This window comes from Cynoglossus semilaevis, chromosome 15 (genome assembly GCF_000523025.1).
Source record: "Cynoglossus semilaevis isolate Cse_v1.0 chromosome 15, Cse_v1.0, whole genome shotgun sequence".
Lineage (NCBI taxonomy): Eukaryota > Metazoa > Chordata > Actinopteri > Pleuronectiformes > Cynoglossidae > Cynoglossus > Cynoglossus semilaevis.
The window spans coordinates 10,899,559-10,922,044 of record NC_024321.1 but is presented as its reverse complement, the minus strand read 5'-3'; the positions used below and the strand labels follow the sequence as shown (position 1 = coordinate 10,922,044).

Genomic DNA, 22,486 nt, shown 5'->3' with positions numbered 1-22,486 from the left:
CGATGTCTGTTCCCTGTGATAATACCTGAAATTGAAATTCTATTCACAACAAAACACTCGGGTGCTTTTCATGACCCAAAACTGGACCCAAACACACAGCCTTTTGGTTAAAACGAGGTTCTGCAACCTTCAACAACCAACGGGCCAGTTTTATTATTGAATTCTCACCAAATGAAGTTCACGGAGAGCTGCTAAAATGTTTGCACCGTCAGAATGATGAACGTCTGGCACTGTACACAATTTAGAGTATTACTGTAAGATTGTAGGTTTATGTAGAGATACTGGGAGGAAAAGTTGTTGACAACAACCTGCTACACCAGAGGAGAAACACTTCAAGACATATATAAATATATGTATATGTATGTGTATAAATATATGTATATAAAATGTATGTATATATATATTACTATTATTATAGTAAGCTTATTATAAGTATTATTACATATATGTACAGTACACATATATAGATACACACATATACATACTATATATAGATGCAAATGTCCAAGTAAGATTAACAAAAACAATATATATATACTATATATAGATTTATAAACTGTAAATATCTATATACTGACATAAATACACACTTTCAGTCCCTACCTGCAGTATCTTTATGTACTCCTCGGGGTCGAGGACCCCTGATTGAAAACCTCTGCTCTGAACCAAAGCCTTCCATGAACTAGAATATTACCCAAACACTTTAATTGAAAAAGACTGGGAGCAGATTGATGCGTTTTGTGTTCGCGCCACGTTCACTGACACTTAGCGCCGTTTCTGCCTGATCCTCAGATCTGATCTTCGCGCCACGTTCACTGACACTTTTCTGTTTTCCGTTTCTGCCTGATCCTCAGATCTGATCTGACATCAGCTGCTTCTGCCTTAACTCTGCATCTTCCCTGGAGTTCATATAAGCAGAAAGAGGTCGACTTACTTCTGCCAAACACACATGTCTGAGGCTCTGTTCTGACTAAAAGGAACAAAAGTGCCGAGCTAAAATTCCACACACGCTTAACTGAACCTGATTTTATTCCAGTATCTTTCATTCTCTGTCATGCAGCATGGAGTCTGACAACATATGGTCGGTCACACAGGAATCTGCACCAACCTCTACGGACATTTGTTTATGACAACGTGGACATCCCGTGACTTTCAGCAGATCCCTGAGAGAATATCAATGAAAAGAAGAAAAAAAAAATCGGATTTTTTTTTTTTTTTAAGTTCAGAAATGTAACATTTCTGGGTTCAATCAGCTCAGTGTTTTTTTTATTTTATTTTATTTTTTATTTTTTACAGAGCACATCCTCTCACAAAACTGCTGCTGGCCAAACACATAACTCCCAGGTCTCTCTAATAGGACAAGGCTGCACACCCTTTGGTTTAACAAGGCTAATAAAACACACACAGACATCTGTTGTTGGGGCAGCACATGCTCAGGTGTGCTAACAGAAAACCGTGTCATCTGTTAAAGGACCACTGTGTTTATTTCCTCCTGTATTTCTCACCACTAGAATCTTAAATCACGTTGCCGAGCGAACACTCACCTGAAACAGGTGACAGGATGTTTTCATCAAGCCAAAATGAACCGCTGTTGTTTGTTTACATCATCGGGCAGCCATGTTGGATCACCATGTTTCTACATGAGCCCAGAGTGAACAAACTAAATAGGTTTTGTGTTTTCGGTGAAAAACCAATAGCTACCATGTGACATACTTTAAGAGAATGACTTTGTTGGTTGAAAAAAAAAAGAATTTCCACTACTTTAGTCTTTGTTGGAGCTGATCAGATTTAAAGGAACTTCTGCTTAATATATTAAAATATCAGCCCGTGGACCCGGCCCGACCAGTCCTCTGTGGACTGTGTAATCCTATGTCGATATCTGGAACTGTTTTATGACTCAAATCCACAACTGTGGATCCCAAAGACGTCTGCAGAGAGCGTGTCAGGAGAAGTTGGCTGAACATCACACAGGAACGAGTCTGGAAGACGCTCACACACACACATTCAAACTCACACACACAGGTTTGTGCAGCTGCACAGGGTTAGAACTTTCAGGCTAGGAGACGACCTACTGTATACAAACCCCAAAGCATCATGGGAGACCTGAACTTGACTTTAGAATACACCGCTGATGTCTGATCTACTCCTCAACTTTCAAGAGACAAATCCTCGTCCGCTCCTGGAGGGAAGCGGTTGGAGGCCTGGGGGGGACTATTTTTCAGGAAAAGTTGGATTTTACGCCAGTAAATTAACAACATTACTACACACAGGCACTAATGAGACATAAAGGGGAAGGATAGATGTAAGACGGGACCGTTGAGCCGTGGAGGAGCAATAAAAATGATGGAGAAAACAAGCAGGAACAGACGAGGAAACAGAGGATCTACATCTGCAAAGGGCTTTACGGGCTTCGCAGTCACTCTGCCACGTCAACACAAGACAGATAGCCCGACAACATCGGGGTGAAGAAAAGAGGAATCTGTCTCCCGTCTCTCCCCTCGTTCCTCCCTCCGAGTGAACAACAAACTCCCTCGTTCTCTTTAATGTCTGCTTACCCACGAGCACACACTTGGCCCGCGCCTCGTCCAGGAATATTCCACTGAAAGCAGGAAATAGTTCACGACCTCAACAGGGAAAGTCGCCACTTGGACCGCCTCCGATTCTCTCCTCCATCTTCCCCAGCGCTAATTTTAAACACATTAAACTGAGATCGCGGCCGCGTGTGTTTTTGCAGCCGACGGCTTCCACATGAAAACAATCAGGTGAGAATTACATTAACTGTCACACACCATTTGAATGTAATCATATCAGGCTGGCTCCACAGCTCTGGGTGCAGTACCGGGGGCTACTGTCTCCCGTGTAGTATTCCGTACACACCATGGCCTTACAGCTACTTCATCATGTGTCTCAGCGTCACAAAGGAGGAGAATGGTGGCTCACGTCTGTTCACCGCTGCTCATTTGGTGGACCCAGCTGCTGTCCTGTCCATTTGTTCCCTGGTACCGTCCCAAATGTTTGACAAAAAAATGTTTCATCACTCCACGTAGTCCACAAACAGAACCGAGTGAACTCCACGTTGATTAATTGCAGCGTGGGCCGTCAGACAAAGTGATGGACAGATAAAAGAAACTGTTGATCTTGGACTCATAACCCAGGACCAAGGCCACTGGTGTTGTTTATGGCTGTTGTTGTAATGTGTTATCAGTTAAAGGGGATAACGGCTGAGAAACCTTTTGAAAATGACGTTTTGGTTTGTTTTTTTTGTGGGGGAAATGTGAAGCAGATTTCCTGAAATGACCCAGACACAGAGATTAAATGTTGACTCTCCTCAGCCAGACGTTGGATAAAACATTTCATCATTTATCATCGGCTGCTTCATCCTGTTAAAGGTCACGGCGGAGCGCTGCAGTCAGTGCTTCATGACATCAGACTAAAGGTATGGTACGTCCTGGACGGGCCCCCGATCCGTCACTGGGCCACATAGAAACTATTTATATATTTAATTCACAGCTACAGGAGACGTGGAGGCTCAACCTTTGTTATTCTCCTCGTCCATTTTGAAAAGTTAAAAGGAAACGGTGTAAACCCATCCACACAGTAACATTTTAGGTCATTGTTTCCCAAAGACTGGGTCGCGAGCCTCAGGTGGGTCACAAGAGAGTTTTATTTGGGTCGTCTCGCATCATGTTTCCCACTTTTAAAATATGGGTCCCTCATTTCGCCCAGTTCGTTGTTGCACGTGTCTCTCCACCTTAACTGTCCCTGCGCCACCTTAACTGTCCCTTCTGACCTTCTCATTTCAAATCCCCTCTATTCTCACACTCGGGGAGAATCTCAGCATCTTCATCTCATCATTTGTTTTTGTTTTTCACATCTTCATCTCATCATTTGTTTTTTTTCTCGACAGAGCCACTACATCATAGCAGGTCTCACTACTGTCTTTTTACACTTTCACTTTCAACTTTGCTGCTTTTCTTCTGTCACACATCAGTTCTGACAGCTTTGTCTTTCCTCGGTCACATTCCTATGTTTTGGGGGTTTTTTTCATTCCAAATCTGGATGCAGTCCTGTGGTGTGAACTCATGACCCACCCCACTCAGTATGGGTTCACACCTTGAACTGCCACCCTCAAAGGTTTGTGTGAGAGGCTTCAAATCTGTAAGTTGTGTAACAGTAGTGCAGTGTCCCCACGTTCAGTCCACAAACACACGTGTAAAACACCACTTTACAGACGTGTGTCCGTATTACTCACGTGTTGTCTCCTACAGGCAGTGGACGGAGACGATGTTTGTACAAGAACTCCCCTGCAGTTACTGACTGACTGGTTCATTAACAACAGATAAGCCCTCCCACCCCTCTCCCCCCTCCCCCCTGGCTGCTTATATAAACTCTAATGACATTTGATAAGGTCTTGTGGTATTATTTTTGCGTTCCCATGGTGATGAGTTTCTTGTTGAGATTCTCCGCTCACTCAGTCCCGGTTCAGTCGACATTCACAGCAGATGATGTTATGATCCCTGACGGACTTGTTCAGACTTGGCATCTTCTCTCTCTGCGTGGACGTCACGCACAAGACAGCTTCAAACGTTTGTTGCCTTTTGGCTCCCCCGTGTGCCCAAATGCGGTAATACACCCAGCAGCTCTTTCGGAGTGTTTTAAGGTATCCCACGTTTTAATTCTAACTGTATTGATCCCCAATGGGCGATTCTCTTTCATTTGCCATACTGGAGGAAACCTGAGGCCACTGCTGGGCTACAAAGAGCGCCCGTGGTGCTAATAATGTTTCAGTGTCTTACTGAAGGACACTTCAGGGGGGAGAAGAGGGGGAGTGTTTTCACTGACAGATGTTTCTTCTGGGGTTGGACACTTTTAACTCAGTGGTCTGAAAATATTTGTCACAGTGAGGGCCCAGCTTTAACAACACGCCCACTGGAGTTAGCATGGTGCTTCTAAACTGTGGACCACAGAATCCAAAACCCTGGAGCTCACGATCCAGTTGCCAGCAGCTGTTCAACATCACGTCCAACCTCAATGGAACCTCCCTTTAAGAGTTGCCAGAGCCAATCGACAGGGTTCATCTCAACCCGCTCTATTACTTTCTCCACGACCGTTCTGTGGGTTCTTCCTCTCGACTCGTCTCTCCCTTCATTTATGTCTAAAGCAGGGGTGGTTCAACCTGTGGGTATTGAGCCACATGTGGCTCTTTGCCTGTTTGCAGCCGCTTCTCACAATATTCCAAATTTAGTCCAACTGTGATACATCTGACCAGAAGCAGCAACAAGGTGCTCCTGGTTAAAAAAAATTCAACATTGAACCAATTTTACCCGGCACCTTAAATTTATAGCTTGCTTGCTAACAGCAAAAATACATGCGATTGATTCAAGAAAAGACCTGTCATGTTTACATTGCCTTGTCCTGTGAATCACAAGAGAAAGGAAAATGGAGTAAAATGAGCCTTGTCCTGTGAATCACGACAAGAGAAAGGAAAATGGAGTAAAATGAAAGAAAATATAATTATCAGAGAAGTAAAAGAAGGCGAGACGAGGAGAAGAGATATAGAATTTATTTTCAACATCCACTGTAAAGAATAAGAGGTGACACAGCTCGAAACAGATAATATAGAATTTATTTTCAACCAGAAGTAGGAAAATACATAGGTAGGTGTAAAGGAAACAAGCTGAAACTGTAGTCTAACAAAAACAGAACCAAAAAAAAAAAATTAAAAGAAACTAAAAAAAAAAACAAAAAAAAACTACTCCAAAGAGAACAGAGAGGACGGCTAAGGGATACAACGGAAAGCATTGTTTACCATTCAGTTTCTTTTTAAAACAGTATGTGTTGATTTGAAAACAGCTGCCTTGATTTCTCATCTGGGTTCATGGACATTCTACGACGTTTGTGCAAGTGTTTTGTCTCTCTTTTTTTTTTCTTTTTTTTTTTTTTTTTGCTGGTATTTCATGAATGGTAAACAATAGTTGGTCCAGTGCATAAACACAGTGACACAGATCAATATATGTACTCAGCTGACTACAGATAGACAATCCTGATCATTGAACAACTACCACTAGATCAGCAGGAGGAGGAGATGAGCAAATATACAAGATGTCAGATAAGAAGAACAAAACCAACAAGCATTGAACAAGTGGACAGCAAAATAATTCATGAGAAGCTGAGCTACATTTTCCAGGAAAAAGAGTTTAAAAACCCATTTTGACGATGTCTAGACGTTATTGCCAAGTTGTTAGAGAAGATACAGCTATATGGAGGTGGTGGGCTGAGAACTTAAACTCTAAACTCTCTGCGGGGATAGGTTAGAACTGGGAGGTGTGTATGTGTGTGTGTGTGTGTGTGAGAGAGAGAGAGAGAGAGAGAGAGAGAGATTGAAGGAAAAGGACAAAGTATCTTGCTTTCCTTTACAGCCCTACATTTTATGAAGACGATGAAACGACAAGAAACAAAACATCACTGGTGGCTGGAACAGCTCGCTCGACCACAGAGAACTCAACTACAAGCAGCTTTGGTGCGCACCCTGACAACGATGCAAGCTGGGAGGGAACAAATTAAACATCACTACACCTAGCCTCCCCTCGTGACACAGTTCAATTATGACAAACACGAGAGCTGACGATGACCACGTGCTGAAGCTTCGAGGGCGAGAAAGATTCAGCTGTGATTTTCACTCAAAAGTCTGCAGCGAAAGTGACAAATACGGGAGGAGAAAAGGACGATTTAATCTACTTAAAAGTTCAAATTAGTGACTACTAAGAGTTGCTAACTAGTGTAACAGACTTAAACTACTGTGATGCACGAGAACAGAGTGAGATGAACTAGCAGAACTCGAAAAATATCAACAAAAACAATCACCACAGGACCAGGCTTGCGACCAGCGGCACGACATTAGCGCAAGTCTCACAAACAGATTTTACACCAGTCAGAACGGTGTTCTCTACAACTCCACCGCCGCCACCGGTCAGACAGCTCTGCTGCCCTGACCTCCAGACAACAGCACCGTCCAGCTAGTGCCAAGCAACAATCCAAAAATAAAGCTCAAAGTTTAAAATCAAGAGTAAGAAAAGCCTGAATATCCCTGTGCTCAAAGTCTAAACCGACACCTAGGATGCAGGTTGTCCACGACACGCCTGCACAAAAAAAACAAAAAAAACCAAAAAAAATCAATCCTTCATTGTACGAGGCCTTGCCGGGAATGTTCAACCTCACCCGGGCAAAGTGATAATTTCTACAACGGATTTGGTTTGTGATTGGATAAATCAAGATGAGTGAGAGTCAAATCAAATTAAATCAAAACAAAGAAAAAAAAATTAACACCGTCATAGGATTCATGATTTACACAACAACAACAACACGATTCAGTATCATTTTAGAAAGGAAACATGAGATACATCTTTTATTCACACTTTACAAAAAAGCTAGCTTTTTAAATTTTCTACAATACTAATGCCATTCAAGGAAAAGAAAATGCAAACTGGACACATTGGTTTTCATTGGAAAACAACAAAGGTTTTAAAAACATGAAGGGGAGGGCAAACAACAAGGGGCGAGAGATGTTGGTCTGAAGACAAAGGATTGACTTCCTACTTGCGTGCTCACCCCACCCCTGCTTTAAAAAAATTTCATTGGAAAATATACATCCAAGCAATAAGATCTTTACTCATGAGCTGCATCCGTGTCTACTAAGTGCTCAATCATCAGGTGTGTCGGTGTGACGGCGTGGCGGCTGGATTCGTTGTCTCACCACTGACCGATCATTTAGCTTTGACGTAGGTGATGTACGGGGGGAAATATATATATTGTTTTAGAATCTTGGAAACGTGTGTGTGCCTGGCCTTCAGAGAACAATTGGAGGAAAAAAAAAAAAAAAAAAAACCAAGCAAGGCCGAGTCGGATGAACCTCATCCCTTGATCAGCTTTTCCACCTTTACCCCGCCCCAATACAGAGGTAGGGTCCACAGGTGGCACTATAGCTGCAGGAACGGGGGTCAAGTTAGAGAACTATACAAAGTTGGGTTAAAAGACGCAACTCGAGTAAATACAGGGGGTAGGTGTCGTCCGTGGGCTGGGCAGTTTAGGGTGACCAGAGGTCAGGATGATGGAGGTTTAAAAATAATGGCCGGGAACAGATTGAAGGACTTGGTATTTGAGGAGATTTGTGGTGATAATTTAAAAAATAAAAAAAAATAAATTAAAAGTCAGGTTTTAAACAGAGAGGACAGCCATAAGTAGTGGAGAATAGAATGGGTGGAAAAGCATACCTGATTACTAGAGAGCTCAATGAATAGGAAGGATATTATACACATCATAACATTGTCACAGCTCATAAAAAAGGACATTTAACAAAAAAAAATAAAGACATAAAATCTTCACAAATGTCTCAACAGTATTTAAAAATAAAAGGAGAAAAGGTTGTTCCGGCGTTCGTCAAAATAGTGCAAGACGAGGACTGCTACAGCGAGGCACACGATGTTTGGTGTCATGTTTGGGTTTTTTTTTGTTTGTTTAAAGGTTTGTTTTATCCACCAGTCACTGATGAGAATGAGAGGAGGGGAGATGTGGGAATGAGCAGATGTGGAGTCACTGGTGAGCAGCGACTGGTTCTGGTGATATGGCAGCGCTGTGGATCGATGGCTTCGTTAATGGGCAACAAGCAACAGGCGGAGTGTTAATCGGTGTCTATTTACAAATCGCAGAAACGTGCCGGGAAATTAAATCAAACGGCAGAAAATGAAGGGGAGAAAGAAAGAAAAAACAAAACAATACTGATACGTTTGTTACACTTAATCTCTCGGGAGTGCAAAATAGTGAGAACGAACGCCTGAAACAACCTCTTCTTACGTCTTTTGTACAAGCTGGTAATATCAATTCATCTTACATCAACTGGATAAAAATTTAGCCATAGTTTACAATACAATCTTTTTTTTTCTCTTCTCAAATCAGATTATAATTTACTCTTAGTACAAAAAACGCCAGAAAACAGGTCTTTTGTGGTTCATATACAATCATGTAAAGAGAGTCTAAATTTCTATTCTGTACAAAGACTTGTGAAAGAAAAAGAAAAGAAGAAAAAGAAAAAAAATCACTGCTTCTGTGTGTTTGTGAAATTTATGGCTGGGGTAAAGTCACTACTGGCCTCAGAGATAGTGCTACAGATCTGCCTTCAAATTACCTGTATATAAAGATAAGTGTGTGTGTGTGTTGAGGGGTGTGAGTAATTTTGTGTGTGTGTATGTGAGTGTAAGCTTGCATGTGTGTTGGAGTTGGATGACAACCCCTGACAGTGAGAGGAATGCTGGTTTTACTCCTGGGTATCAGCCATTACTCACTCACTCTGCCTAAAAGCAATCACCTTAAAAGTAAAGGTTTGCGATAGTCTCCCATCACCTTTTCCATCAGCCTAAAAAAAAAAAAAAAAACCCTTTGCCCCACAATAAAATATGACACATGGGTCACACAAGCCCCTTAGTCTAAGACTACCCTAACGACTGTACTAGCTGGCGTGACGTCTGTAAAAAGGGATGGTAGCTCTGCTCATGGTTTGTCACATCGTTCTCTCTCTGACAAATTGTGCCTCCACCTTCCAACACCTGGATGTCGTTTTTTTTTCCCAAAAAGCCTGGTTCTTGAAGCATTTAAGCGATAGTAGCTAATGCACCGGGCCCGGGGTCAGAGGTGTAGACTATCTTGTAGCACCATGGGAGGCCAGCAGCACACAGCCGGCCTCAGCACCACAGAATGACAGCAGGGAAATTTCACCTGGCGCTAGCTGCACTCTATCCACCTCAGGCTTGAAGCTGCTCCGACATCCTAGTCGTGGAACGTTGGCATTGAAGGAAAGACCGAGCGAGTTACGACGGCTAAGCAGAGAACGAGGGGAAAAACCTGCACAAGCTAATCATGGAGGTCTGGGAGTTTCAAGTCTGCTGTCTTTGCTGGTTTTATATTTGTACAGGACAGACAGACGAGCAGACCGTCAGCTCTAGAAATGATCAGCTGGATTTGATCCCAGTTACCTTTTGCCCCGTTTCTAAACGCAAACAGAGCCCCTCCCCGCTTGTGGACAAATCAGAGAGCTACCATCCCTTTTAGTCTGGACAACAGATTCAATGTGGGTGGATTTGAAGGAGGAGTCCAAAAAAAACAAATTTGATGCAGAAAATGGACTGAATCAAGCAGTTAAAAAAGAGCAAAAGAGAAAAATAAAGGAAAAAATATATATAGAATATCTATAACATTATACGAAATCCCTGTCGGCCAGACCTCACTGTACGAATATTTTACAGGTTGTGTTTTTTTGTCTTCCTCCTCCAGTGGTGGTGGAGGGAAGAGCTGGTAGTGGGAGGAAGGAGGGTTGAAAGGAAGGGACTGTGTTTGCAGCTCCCCCGGTGGTGTGGCAGGGACTCACTACCTGCGGGCAGGGAGATGGAGCCCGTTGACCTGGGGCGGCACATTAGGCAGGAGCAACTCCAGCTGGGCGAAGAGAGAGAAGTGGTCGGAGGGGATGTGGGGGTGTGGGCAACCGCTGACATTGTTCTCTACGAGCCAGTGGGGGTCCAGGGGGCCCAGGATACCCAGCATGTTCAGGTGAGGCTTGGAGTAGAAAATGTAGTCAATGACACCCTAGGGGGAAGAGGAAGGAAGGCGTCATGTCTCCAGGAAGGATCAAAGCGTTCATCATTAATAATTCGTAACAGCTTTCCCTGTACATGAATTCACCAAAAATGAACATACCAAGGGTATTGTTTATTATACATCTACACTCTCATAAAAGCACATGAAATATTATATACATTTTTTTTAAATAAAAATGTCAGCAGTGGTGAGAAAGATGGGTTACCTTGAAGTCAAAGGTGTAGTTGGTGTAAGGCATCAGGCCATTCTCGTAAGCGCTCTTCAGCTTGAAGCCGTGGGTGATCCTGCCGTTGGACGTGCTGTTCTTGCCGTTGCAGTTGAATTTGGTCAGACAGTCGCTGTAACGCAGCTCTTTAAAGTCCTTGTGGGTGCAGTCCACTCCGCCAGTACTCAGGTACTCCACTACGCCTGAAGAGAGAGAGAGAGGGAGAAGAAAAACATTTTTCCCGTCAGGATCACAAATGTCAAGCGTGTACCATCACGAGTTCACACTGGAACGAGAGGGAATCTAATACGTGGAGATAAAGAAACAAAGACTTCTGCATAGATTTCACAGAACAATAGCTTTGGAAATGTCACGTTGATGTGAAGAGTCTCACATCAGCACACCAACCTCCATACAATGACAAAGGTTTCATGCAGCTTCTTCCCGAACCACAGCGCCATCCACTTACCAGAGTCAGGCAAGGAGTTGAGGTCAGCACACAGCACCAGTGGAATGGCATTAGTTTCACCAGAGACAGAAGACAGCTTGAGGCTGCGCGTGGCCTTGTCCACTATGCTCTTCACCTCCGACAGGAACATCATGGTCTGGACCAGCTTCACGTCAGAGTATTCCGGGTCCCAGTGCATGTGGGCATTGGCTATCAGCATTAGCTGCTTCTCCATGCCATGGAGGGATTTCCCAGCTTTAAAAAAATGTGAGAAGGGAAAAATGTTCAGAAATTATCAAAAAAAATAAAATGAAGTCTGTGTGTCCACCTAAGGTCCATTTAGCTTAAAACAAAAGTGTATTCTGCATGGTAACTGTCAGTCAGTGATGTATAACTGGTGAGATAAGGCACTCAATGAGAAAGGTTCAAAGGTCACAGTAGCGCTGTGTACTCACAGGAAAGCTCCATCATCTCTTTGCGGACTTCGAGCAGCACAGCGACCCCGATGTTGTCCTTGGTCATCACCCTGTTCAGCATGGCCTCCGAGCCCTCAGAGTTCGCCATGGCCAGCTGGTTGAACTCTACTGTGTGTTTCTGAACTGCACTGAACCTTCAGACAGAGACAAGAGAAGGATGATGACACTGAGTTAGTTGTGAAGATGATACACAATGATCACCAGTAATAATCAGGTTTAGTTTCTTCACTGAATTGTAAAAAAACAAAACAACTGTGAAGTAGGAGAATTTCATCCGAGTTGTTTTTCTATTTGCTTTGAAAAGTGTACCAATGCACTTCGGCCTTGAAATTCTAATAATTATACTAATGTAAATCATGATGCATTGTTGTTGCAAAGCCACTTCAGAAAGAGAAGAAGTGCTCTGGGTGCTGCAGGTAAACGTTACACAAAAGGAGGAACAAAAGTAATGATTTCTGAATCACCACCATCAAGGCTGAAACACTCGATGTGCTGCTCCAAATGCAACATTCCATTTGTTTCTATGTGTAGATTCTAATCATCAAAACACCACAAACAAGTAACCAGAGACTTCACAAAATGGTCGTGCCAAAATAAACATTCCCTAGAGAATATATATATATAAAAAACCCTTGGCTTTGATAAATGTTTGGGTAATCCAACTGGTTATGTCAGTCAGGTGTGGTTCAACTTTCAACATCAGAGATGTTTATGGAATCAAAGATGAAAGGTGTGTTCAGGAACACAACAAATAACACAAGCAGAATGGCTCCAGGTTTAGCTGAAAAAATAATGTGCAAATGTGTAAAAAAAAAAAGAAAAGAATGATGTGCACTGTATATCCAATAGTTCTGCAGGTCATCCCATTGTTATTGCTAATTGCACTTAAAATACTATCCCACGCTTCAACTTCAGGCGGGATTTATCATGATTATTTGCGGTAAATTGGTATTAATTATGACTTACTTGATTATTAAGATCCATCTTAAACAATGTGGGAGCTTCTATATAAGATGCATTATTTTCTGAGCAGCAGTGATGTTAAAACATTAAGACAGGAGGAGAGCGAATACCAGGAAGGCACATGTGCAGCAGACGGGAGTATTTCACAAATATTACAGGAAAAGAACCCAGTTGATGAGCAGATGTTTCACTCACTTGGACTATTTGATAATTTACACTACACCTTCAGGCCTGCAAATATGCATTAACAAGACACTAGAAAAGGCCATGATATAGTGACCCTTCATATTTAAACCTGCTTTTTTTAAACTTGTATTTTAAACACAGGGATGTTTAAAATATTACACCATGAGGCCAGAGATCAGTTCCTGACCAGGTGATCATTTGATACCGAGCTGAAGAGAAAGAATAAAAGGTTTCCATTCCCTCCTTATTTCAGCACTCAGACCCCACAGTTTTTCTTCGTGCATCACTAAGTCCTCAAACACTGGCAAATTAAGTTAACGTAAATAATGGAGATTTATATTATATGTGTAATGAATTAAATATAAAGGCTGCACCTTATTACACTAGCACCTTATTGGCACCAGTTTGGTCACTGTTTTAACAGAATATAAGGCTACAACCGAAAAATACATTTTTTGACCACTTCTCTCCACCTCTCAAAAACAACTTAGGCACACACAAAAAAAAACTAATTAAAACGACATCAGGTTGTAGTTACATACTTTTCTGTCTTGTAGAAAATTGCACATCCGTCCACGTGTTTACGGTCCGACTCCGACATGGTCCTGGCTCGTGACTTCGGACTGAAGAACCCATCGTAGCCCTGCTCTTTCAACTCTGGCAAGAAGAAGTTGTAGTACTGCTCCGTTTCAACCTCCTGTAATTAAGATAATAAGATTAGCATTGACAAAATAAATAAATAAATAAGACAAGACAAAAACTAAACCAGATGAAAAAGCCCTCATCAAGACATCCACACATAAGAAAGTAATTTCATTATAACAGTATAATTTTTTTCCTAACGCAGCTGCCACCATATTTCAACTTATTCCGGGGGGAAAAAAAGGGCACAAATCAAGAGTAAACAGAGTGTCAGCAGTGAAGAGTGCTTCACGGAACAAATATTTATTGCGGGGGGTTTATTGCATTGCATAACAATTTACGGGCATTTCTTTCACCGTGCAATGACTTGAGGTGGAGCCAAAAGCTCCAAATGCATCGCCCTACTGCCAACACCAATGTCTCTAAATCTCACCTGATCCACCTTCATTAAAAAAATGAGTCAATTCATATTAAAGTCACACTGGTGTTTTTTTTAAAAATAATTTCTCACCTGTAAACTGATGATGTCGGCATTGCAGCCCAGGATCTCCTGCATGATTGATTTCTTCCTGTATTCCCAGTTTAGAGCCCAGGAGGGACAGTAACCATATAGCTGTCGTGTGGCGTACTTATCACACAGCACATTGTAGCACATCACAGAGAACAGTGCTGAAAGGACAATAATACATTCATATTACATACTGCAGAACAAATCCTGTACAGACATATTTTACTCTTATTTTAATGAGGTCAGCAGTAGGGATGAGGTAAGAATTAGTTTTATAGTTGAATCCTGAGATTTTTATTTTGAGCTTTGTACCATGACCACATAAAAAAAGCCTCTGTTCCTGTTATGTATGTTATGTAGCGTTTGCCTGCTCTACACTAACAAAAGGGAATACATTTTTAAAGTAACGCAGCCTGCACTTGTTGTCTCTGTACACATGGGGGAAGCATAGTAGTTAAGACCAAACCCTGCTGCTTTAAAAACAACTGCTGGAGGAAACAGCATTGTTTACAGGCAACATTCCTAATGATACCACTCTGATATCACTTCAATGTCAGCAGTTAGTGGTGGCCTCAATAAAAACAGGACCTTGAGGGTCTTTCTTAAGTATTTCCATCCAAACTCTGCAATGCATTATACACAAGATGCTCATTTGTTATTCTGACCAACTCTGCTGTTCTTACCTGAGGCCCGAGTTCGATCTGGTTCCTGCAGAGAGATCCATGACCGAGCTGGGGGCTGCTCTGCCGGCACTGAACCGAGGGGAAGCACAAAGAATGACCAGAAAATCAGTAATCTGTTCACACTAAAATCAATCTAATGTTTAGAGAAAAAAAAAATAAGTTTGCTACTATGCAAAATATCACAAGTGCAAAAAGGGGGGGGGACTCACTGCGCTTGATAGCCCCTGCCAGATTGTCTAACAAATAATTAAGCAGTCGCCGCGTGCCGTCAGGTTCCTGGTAGAGGCTCAGAATTTCTTGTGCAAGCGGGTTTCCTGTTAAAGGAGAAAAAGAATATACAAACTTAATTATCACCAAGCTAAACAGGAGATTGTCATGGATTAAATGGCAATACAAAGATATGAAAGTCACTCACCTTTCAACCCCAGTGTTTGTAACTGAAACAGTTTCCCCAATTCAAATGGCAGAACCCGCAACTGGTTGTTATTTAAAAGCAGTTCCCTGTGAAATACATAAGGATAAATCATTTAAATCATTTAAGAATGTTGAGCAGTCAAGGTGATAAAACATATTGGGAAAGTGAACTCTAACAAGGGTTTGTGTAGCAATAGCTAAAAGAGGGCAAAGGTCCCACAGAAACAAATAGTTTTGACACAAGCCCTAATTTGTGAGAAAATCTACTTATAATTTTGTGAGCAAAATATCTAAGAAAATATGCAAAATTGTGAAATTGTAAAATTTGTGAGCAAAATATCTAAGAAAATATGCCAGGATAAAAATAAAAATTAAATTTGTGCACTCCAGAAACAATTTTGTCTAAATAACTGCTTCTTACATATATTTAAGTCCTGCAGTCTCAGCTTCTTAATTGTTTCTACATGTGTACACACTGCACCAGCATGATGACATGGCCTAACAACAGTGAACCAAATAACACAAGCAGCTGCAGCGTTTGACATATTTAAGATCACGGCGAGTTGACCTTCAGACAGGCACAATGTGTGTGTTTGCACATAAAGTGAAATAACTGTTGCTGTTGCGCATTAACTTCAGTCACAATATTTTATTCAAACTAAGAGAGCATTTTTGACCTGAGAACAGTTACTAATTCCATTAGTTTTGCCATATTAGAGTCCAGTCCATGTGTTTGGACTGGATATAGAATAACTTTGCTGAAGGTTGGCTCTCAGTGTCCCACAGCCTTTCGACTGATAATAAATTTTAAACTTCAATAAAACTTAGCAAAAAAACAGGGTACTATTAAAAACACGAATAAAGACTTGTATCTCAGATCAAAGAAATGTCACAGTGAAATGATGTTTGAAAACCCATATGCAGATGCCAAAATTTAACACCAACTCCACAACAGCTGTGGCTTTTATATCATGCTCAAAGTAAAAGGGTACAAACTTGGCCCAAAATGTCTCACCTGAGAGACACCATGTTGCCGAGCTCCGCCGGCAGGCTTCTGATCTTGTTGGACGATAGATCCAGGTACACCAGGTTGTGTAATTTGGCAATGTCTGGTGGGATGCGTGACAACGAGTTGTCACTTAGGTGCAGGGCAGTGAGGTGGGTGAGAGACCACAAAGCTGTGCTCAGACTCCTTACACGGCCTGCAGGCAGGGCAGGAGAAAGGTAGAAAGAATGGAATCAGTGTATAATGTGGATTTAAAGCAACACCACAATGATGAAGAAGATAAAAGAACAAAACACTTCCATTAAACACTCTTAAATAATCGTTAACATATGACAAACTGTTATGTAACGAGTTTGAATGGTCAATCATTTCAATCATTAGCCCACATAGCCAGAGGACACCTAATGCTTACCACTGATTTCCAGCTCAGCCCAGTATGACTTCTTCCCATTGGCTGCCTCCTCGCTGGACATAATTGTGTACATCCGCCTGGGATCCGGCGGGTCATATTTTTCCTTGGGCATTCCTATAACACTAAAAATACATATATTTTTATTTAGCTTTTTAACTAGCATTTCAGTATTTCAAGATGTTCAACACTGGAATCAGAAAGAAAATTTAAACATGCTCAACTTAACCTTTAGTTATCATTAAGACACCATGTGCTAACACTGCATTAGAAATATGGGGCTTTTCCAAGAACTGGGATGTGATTCTCAAAGAAAACAGTTAAAATATTATTATTAAACCATTGCTGTATCTTATCCTGTGGAAGCTGCAGACCAGGAAACCAAAACAAAGATGGCTACTCGTTGTTCTAACTGTAGGAAAAACTGCAGACTCCACTATTTAATAGTGTCGTTTTTATGTCTGTCTATATTTGAAAAATCTCACTTAGATTAGCCAACAATCAGCCATGAACACATTTTTATTATTATAACGTGGTACACCAGTTTATGTAGAAAAATTGTAATTTAACATGGCAGCCTCCTTAGACAGACCAACTGCGACTTTTAAAATGACTCACAGCAACAATTAACACGAGGTACAATGTGAGTGTAAAAATAATCTAAAAGTCTGAAATTATATAATATCAGAATCACATCAATGGGAATTATAAATATATGTAATATAAATACGTTTGAATCATTGACAGTGCGGCTGACAAATGTTATGTAAAATAGTGATGCATCTGTTGTGAGCACGTGTGCGTGTTTATTCAGATACTGTTTGTACTTTTTTTCGGCCGATGAGAACATTTGTTAAAATTAGTTCACCAGCCTTTCATAGCAGGTAGATACTTTAAAAACGTGGTACAGCATTTATATAAAATGTCAAAGTGGAAATTAACAACGCAAGAGTGAAGTATGGAAGTAGGTGGCTAACGACTGTTTGGAATTCTACCGAAGTTATCGAATGGAAACGTATGCTTAACTGCAAAACAGCTTAGCTGTGTTAGCCAAAATTTCCTCTCGCTGTCGCTGATACATTAGCTTAGCCAAGGCTAAATATGCAGCTTTTATATTCACAACAAACGCTAAATGAACAGCACTAGCGCGATTGCTAACCAGCATGGTTCAAACGTATGAATTAAGGACATATTTACCGAATATTCGCCTTGGATGCCTTGTCTCAGTCAGCGAGCGAAAGGTGGTGTCAGGATATTATGTGTATATATGTTGTTTACATAATAGCGAGACACTGACTTGCGCATTAACGCAAGGCCACGACACGGAGCATTAGTTAGCCGAAGCTAACCCCAACCACCAACAGCTACAAACACGATCTATAGTGTTGAGATGAAATGATAGCATTCGAGTTCACGACGATGCACAATTTCCGTGAGCAACCGCGAGCTTTCAATGTAGCTTAGCCGAGTTAGCTCGCTGGCTACAACCTAACACAAATTATTCCAACGCACCGCTTTCCGAGTCAAATAAGCCCAACGTCAGAAAATAAACACGGCGCTGTTCACATGAACGCACTATCATAGTTAAACAAATCAACTGTTTCGGTTTTTCTACAAAGGTTTACACTTTTACCTGCAAGAGCATACCAAACCGCCAGGACGACTGCGTGTTCTCTTTTGTTTTCTAGCTACTTCTCCGCCGTTTCCGCTGCTGTATCATGGCGACTGTTAAGCGTTTTTTTTTCCTCTGCCGATAACAGCGCTCGATCCTATTGGTCAATGCAAAGACAGTCCAACCAGCTGTTGAACCAGAGTAAATAAAATCCCGAACAGATAAGTGATGGACCACGAGATGGATGATTAGCAATAGTACCGTTCGAATTTACTCTGGCTCCCGAAATTAAGTGCAGTTAGCAGAGGGCAGTTTATCAAGAGCAGCGCTGATTATAAAAGAAGTGATGTAATGCTTTGATCTGAGCTGTCCAATAAGGATTATGAGTAATGCTTTGTTCGCTAGACGGGAACAGAATAATGATAATCAAATTAACACCAACTCACGTAGGCACTGTTGAATTCTACTTCTCTGTCCGCAAAAAAAACGACATGCAATGTATAATAGACCAACAACAATAATAATAATAATAAACAAAGCAATGCAATGTATAATAGACCAACAATAATAGTAATAATAATAAATAAACTAAATTTAATTTTAGGGGGATTTAAGCATTTCAAGCCGACAGTAAGTGTATTTATATATTTTTTTTTTATTCACAGTTCATTCAGTAGGATTTTATGGACATGCCTATTTTTTTTATTCACAGTTCAGTAGGAACATTCAGTAGGATTTTATGGACATGCCTTGTCGTACCATTGCCAATATCAACATTGCTTGTCAATTACAAAAGCTATGTCCACAAGTACCCATTTACCTAAACATATTGATTATATTGTACAGTATATTTACAGATATTAAATGGGGATAATTGTAAAAACATACAGTAAAAAATGTTGTGGACCCCCATTAAAGGCCATTGATTCAGAGCTTTACTGATAGCTCAATAGAAAAGGTAAAAGTCAAGGGTTTTTATTATAACACTGACAGACTTCAAACAGGTAATCCTGTAGATACGTGAGGGACTCTTCCACGTGGGCGGGTAACGCTTGACCAATGTCATCCACGGATCTCAACAGGAAGGAGTTGACAGCTTCATGAATGTCTGGTTTGGACAACTTGTCTTCAGACCTGAAGACCACAGAGCTGCTCCTGGCTCTTTGTTCATTGGCTGAGCTACCTAGGTTTGATAGAAAAGTGAAGAATAAATCAGAATAAGTTTCACAGAGGAAAACTAAGTACTTTCTATTTTAAGTTTTCTGAAAATCACAAAGTCACCAGCCACCCCCATACTGTACAAACACATATTCATAACAGATTCATAAAAAAGCAGAAACTCCCCGCTACGCTCCAGATAGTGACTCCCAAGTCATTTATTACTGAACAAGAAATGTTTGTTTTTTTAACCTTCCACAACTTTTCAGAAAGTCAACAAGATATATTGTCCAATGCAAAATTACTTCACAAAATACATAAAAGGTCAAAGTTAAGTAATTTACATTCTTAAGATTAGAGTTTTATAAATACACATTGAGATACAATAAGTCATAATATGATCATCTTCAAGAATAGCCTGATCATATACTGCGTTTCTGTGAGCAAACAGTCTTTTACCAGGAAATACATTCATTGACTTTTGTTTTTTTTAGCCATATTCAAATTCATGCTGCCAGCTTACTGTTTGTAGAATTGGAGTAAAAGCTGGGGCTTTGTTCTTGTGTAATACAGCATTTGCATGGACTGCAATGGTAAAATGATCTCACCTCTCGTTGCCTTGTAGCCGAGCAGCAACATCCAGAGATAACTGACCAACTCTTCCCACTTCTTCCACCTTTCTGCACCATCCTACGATTAACCGTCAAATATAACACCTTACATTTTACTAAAGTTAATACATCTTTATTCATACAATTTTTATTAGCAGTATAAAGTAAAAGTGTAAAATGATGTAAATAAAAAAAAACCTCTCTTTTGTATTTACCATGGAGTCTGGTGCCAGAATGCAGTTCTTCATAAAATGAAGCAGCAGATTTAGTGACATAGGGACAGTGGTTTTCAGTGGACATGAATAGTCCAGCAGAAGTTCCAGCAGCTTCCACCTGAGCAGTGTGTTCTGCAGACTCTCAAGCAGTAACATCCTGGGAGTTACATAGACAGAGATCAGTTAAAAGTAACTCAAAAAAACTCAACCGCCATTGCTACCAGTGCAATGATTGGTGATTTTTTTATTGTGCATTCCACAACTGTATTCAAATAGTGCAAATATAATGATGGGTAAAACAATCTTATCGTGTACAAGTAGTAGTAGTAGTATTCAATGAGTAAAAATATTCGCCTTTTATTAGTCATAAAACTGCTAGTCCAACTGCTTTCCTTCCCCCCTTCAACACTCCTCACCTCTGTGCTCTCAAAGTCACATTGCTGATGAGCATATGAAAAAGCTCCTGGGACAGTTTGACAGAGCTGAGAGCTGGCGATTGGTCGACCTCCAGAGCCAGAGACAGCATCCTCTGGAGGGAACACACTATTCTGTAGAAAAGTAAGGTCACAAATAAGGGTTTCTCCACTAGAAAATACAGATAATATAGCAGTATAAACTAGCAGTTCCCAACCTGCATAGTTTAATAATTTACCTGATTGGTTCAGCTCCCTCTTTGGTTCTGTCTTTACGTTCTCCAGATTTACTTATGGCAGAAAAAAGCCATTTGATGACATCCCTGAAAAATGGAATGCATCATTTTGGTAGTTTTAAGAGGGTAAAATATTTAAAGTTATTGCATTATTTGTGTTTGCAATGTCATCAAATTGCTAAAATACATAATATAGATTACAAATCTGTATTATTTATGTTAAGTAAATGTATAATTTATAACTGTATATGTATAACGAGTACATAATTCTAAAGTATAATTCTCACCTGACTTGAGAAAACTGCTGATCACATGACAATAGGGATTTGGCGATGGATTGATTGAGAGCGGAACCAGAGCGTTTCGCCTGGAAATCATCCTCCAGTGTCTGCACAATGTAATCCAGGAACATACGAATAACCGAACAGCGTTGCCTGTCTGCTGAGTCCTGACACAAAATGTAGATCACCATCGTTATTTGTCTGTTTAGGCTAAATTGCCAAATTTAAAAAAAAGTTTCATTTAGGCAATGTCTGTACTTTAAAAGAAAAAGAAATACATAATAGGGCTTGTATTTTGTGTAGTACCTGACTGTTGGCCATGACTGTGGTCAACAAATTCCAGTCCCACGGTACTGTAGTCGTATCAACTCTGTGGTGTCTAGAGATGTGATGTGAAAATTAGGGAGGAAATATAAAGAGTCAAAATCCACAGGAAAAGTCAATAAATAACTGTTATTTATCGACTGTTTCCTCACCTCTGTGACCTCATTAACAAGCTGAATGCCTGCACACACAGGTGATGGGGACACTGTGGCTGGAGCAGGATGTTGTGCAGCAGATGGGTGGTGATATCCCTTGGGGGGTAGTAACCAGGTTGTATTAAATCAGACAGGAGCTCCAGTGTGCCCTCTGTGTAGTTCTCATCAATAGTGATGTAAACCAGACCGAGGCTTTGACGACACAGAACTTTTGGTGCTTCAGAAGTTTTGGCTTCCAAACCATTCTGGGGAAAAAACGGGGGGGGGGATAACAAATCACTTTTCATTTGTAATCTTTCAGGACATTCAATGAGCTACAAAAAAATTCATTGAGAACCCTCCTCCTACCAGAGTTTTACTTGGTCCAGACATAATTTTCTTTAGCGCGAGAGGGCACACAAACTCCTTGTCCTCTTGACTGGCTGCCCTAAAGCTCACATTAAATCTGCTCTCCTCGTTGTCTTCATCACTATCCTCCGGCCAAACCATAAAGAGTGGACTGTCCGTTCCTCGATATTCTCCACTCTCCCACCCATCACCCATGTCCTCACCTCTAAACACCGACATTGGAGACTGTTCGGAAAGAGTCACGGGATTGTCCGAGGTGCCTTCTACCTTAATTTCCTCCAAATGACAGTCAGATGTGTTTTCAGCTAGGATGAAGTCAGACATGGGATTTGGAATTACTTTGCACTCAGGGTAATAAGATACAGAGCTCCTGTGGGGGAAATGGTTAAAGTAAAAACTCTCAGAAGGACTTAGCCTTGGGCTGAGAGACGGGGTGGTTGAGTGAGGTGATGTTTGATGAGGTTTTACATGTATGTCATCTATACTTGTGATTCCATTCATACCTGTCTGTTGTACCTGGAAAATATGTGGTTCTGCAAAATTGACAGT

At 41.0% G+C, this 22,486-nt stretch overlaps 2 protein-coding genes across 3 annotated transcripts; both read right to left on the bottom strand.

Annotated features, from left to right (window-relative positions):
• Positions 1–5,842: 5,842 nt before the first annotated feature.
• LOC103390988 (CCR4-NOT transcription complex subunit 6) lies at positions 5,843–18,490 on the bottom strand. Of its 2 annotated transcripts, none has more exons than XM_008327088.3 (12): positions 18,218–18,490; positions 16,588–16,709; positions 16,185–16,371; positions 15,171–15,256; positions 14,965–15,069; positions 14,756–14,824; positions 14,076–14,233; positions 13,465–13,619; positions 11,753–11,907; positions 11,319–11,552; positions 10,850–11,052; positions 5,843–10,632 (listed from the first exon to the last, which is right to left on the bottom strand). In XM_008327088.3, the coding sequence occupies exons 2-12, from the start codon at positions 16,697–16,699 to the stop codon at positions 10,417–10,419; spliced, it is 1,680 nt and encodes a 559-aa protein (XP_008325310.1). In that variant the 5' UTR covers positions 16,700–16,709; positions 18,218–18,490; the 3' UTR covers positions 5,843–10,416. The 2 variants fall into 2 exon arrangements, with proteins under 2 accessions (XP_008325310.1, XP_024918886.1); XM_025063118.1 differs by lacking the exon at positions 18,218–18,490 and adding an exon at positions 17,782–18,194.
• A 401-nt stretch (positions 18,491–18,891) lies between these two features.
• Positions 18,892–22,480, bottom strand: simc1 (SUMO interacting motifs containing 1). Its single transcript, XM_017039100.2, has 9 exons — positions 21,938–22,480; positions 21,587–21,834; positions 21,417–21,489; positions 21,117–21,277; positions 20,833–20,916; positions 20,597–20,728; positions 20,181–20,337; positions 19,963–20,044; positions 18,892–19,379 (listed from the first exon to the last, which is right to left on the bottom strand). Exons 1-9 carry the CDS (start codon positions 22,436–22,438, stop codon positions 19,162–19,164), a joined length of 1,656 nt encoding a protein of 551 aa, XP_016894589.1. The 5' UTR covers positions 22,439–22,480; the 3' UTR covers positions 18,892–19,161.
• Between the last annotated feature and the right edge of the window lie 6 nt (positions 22,481–22,486).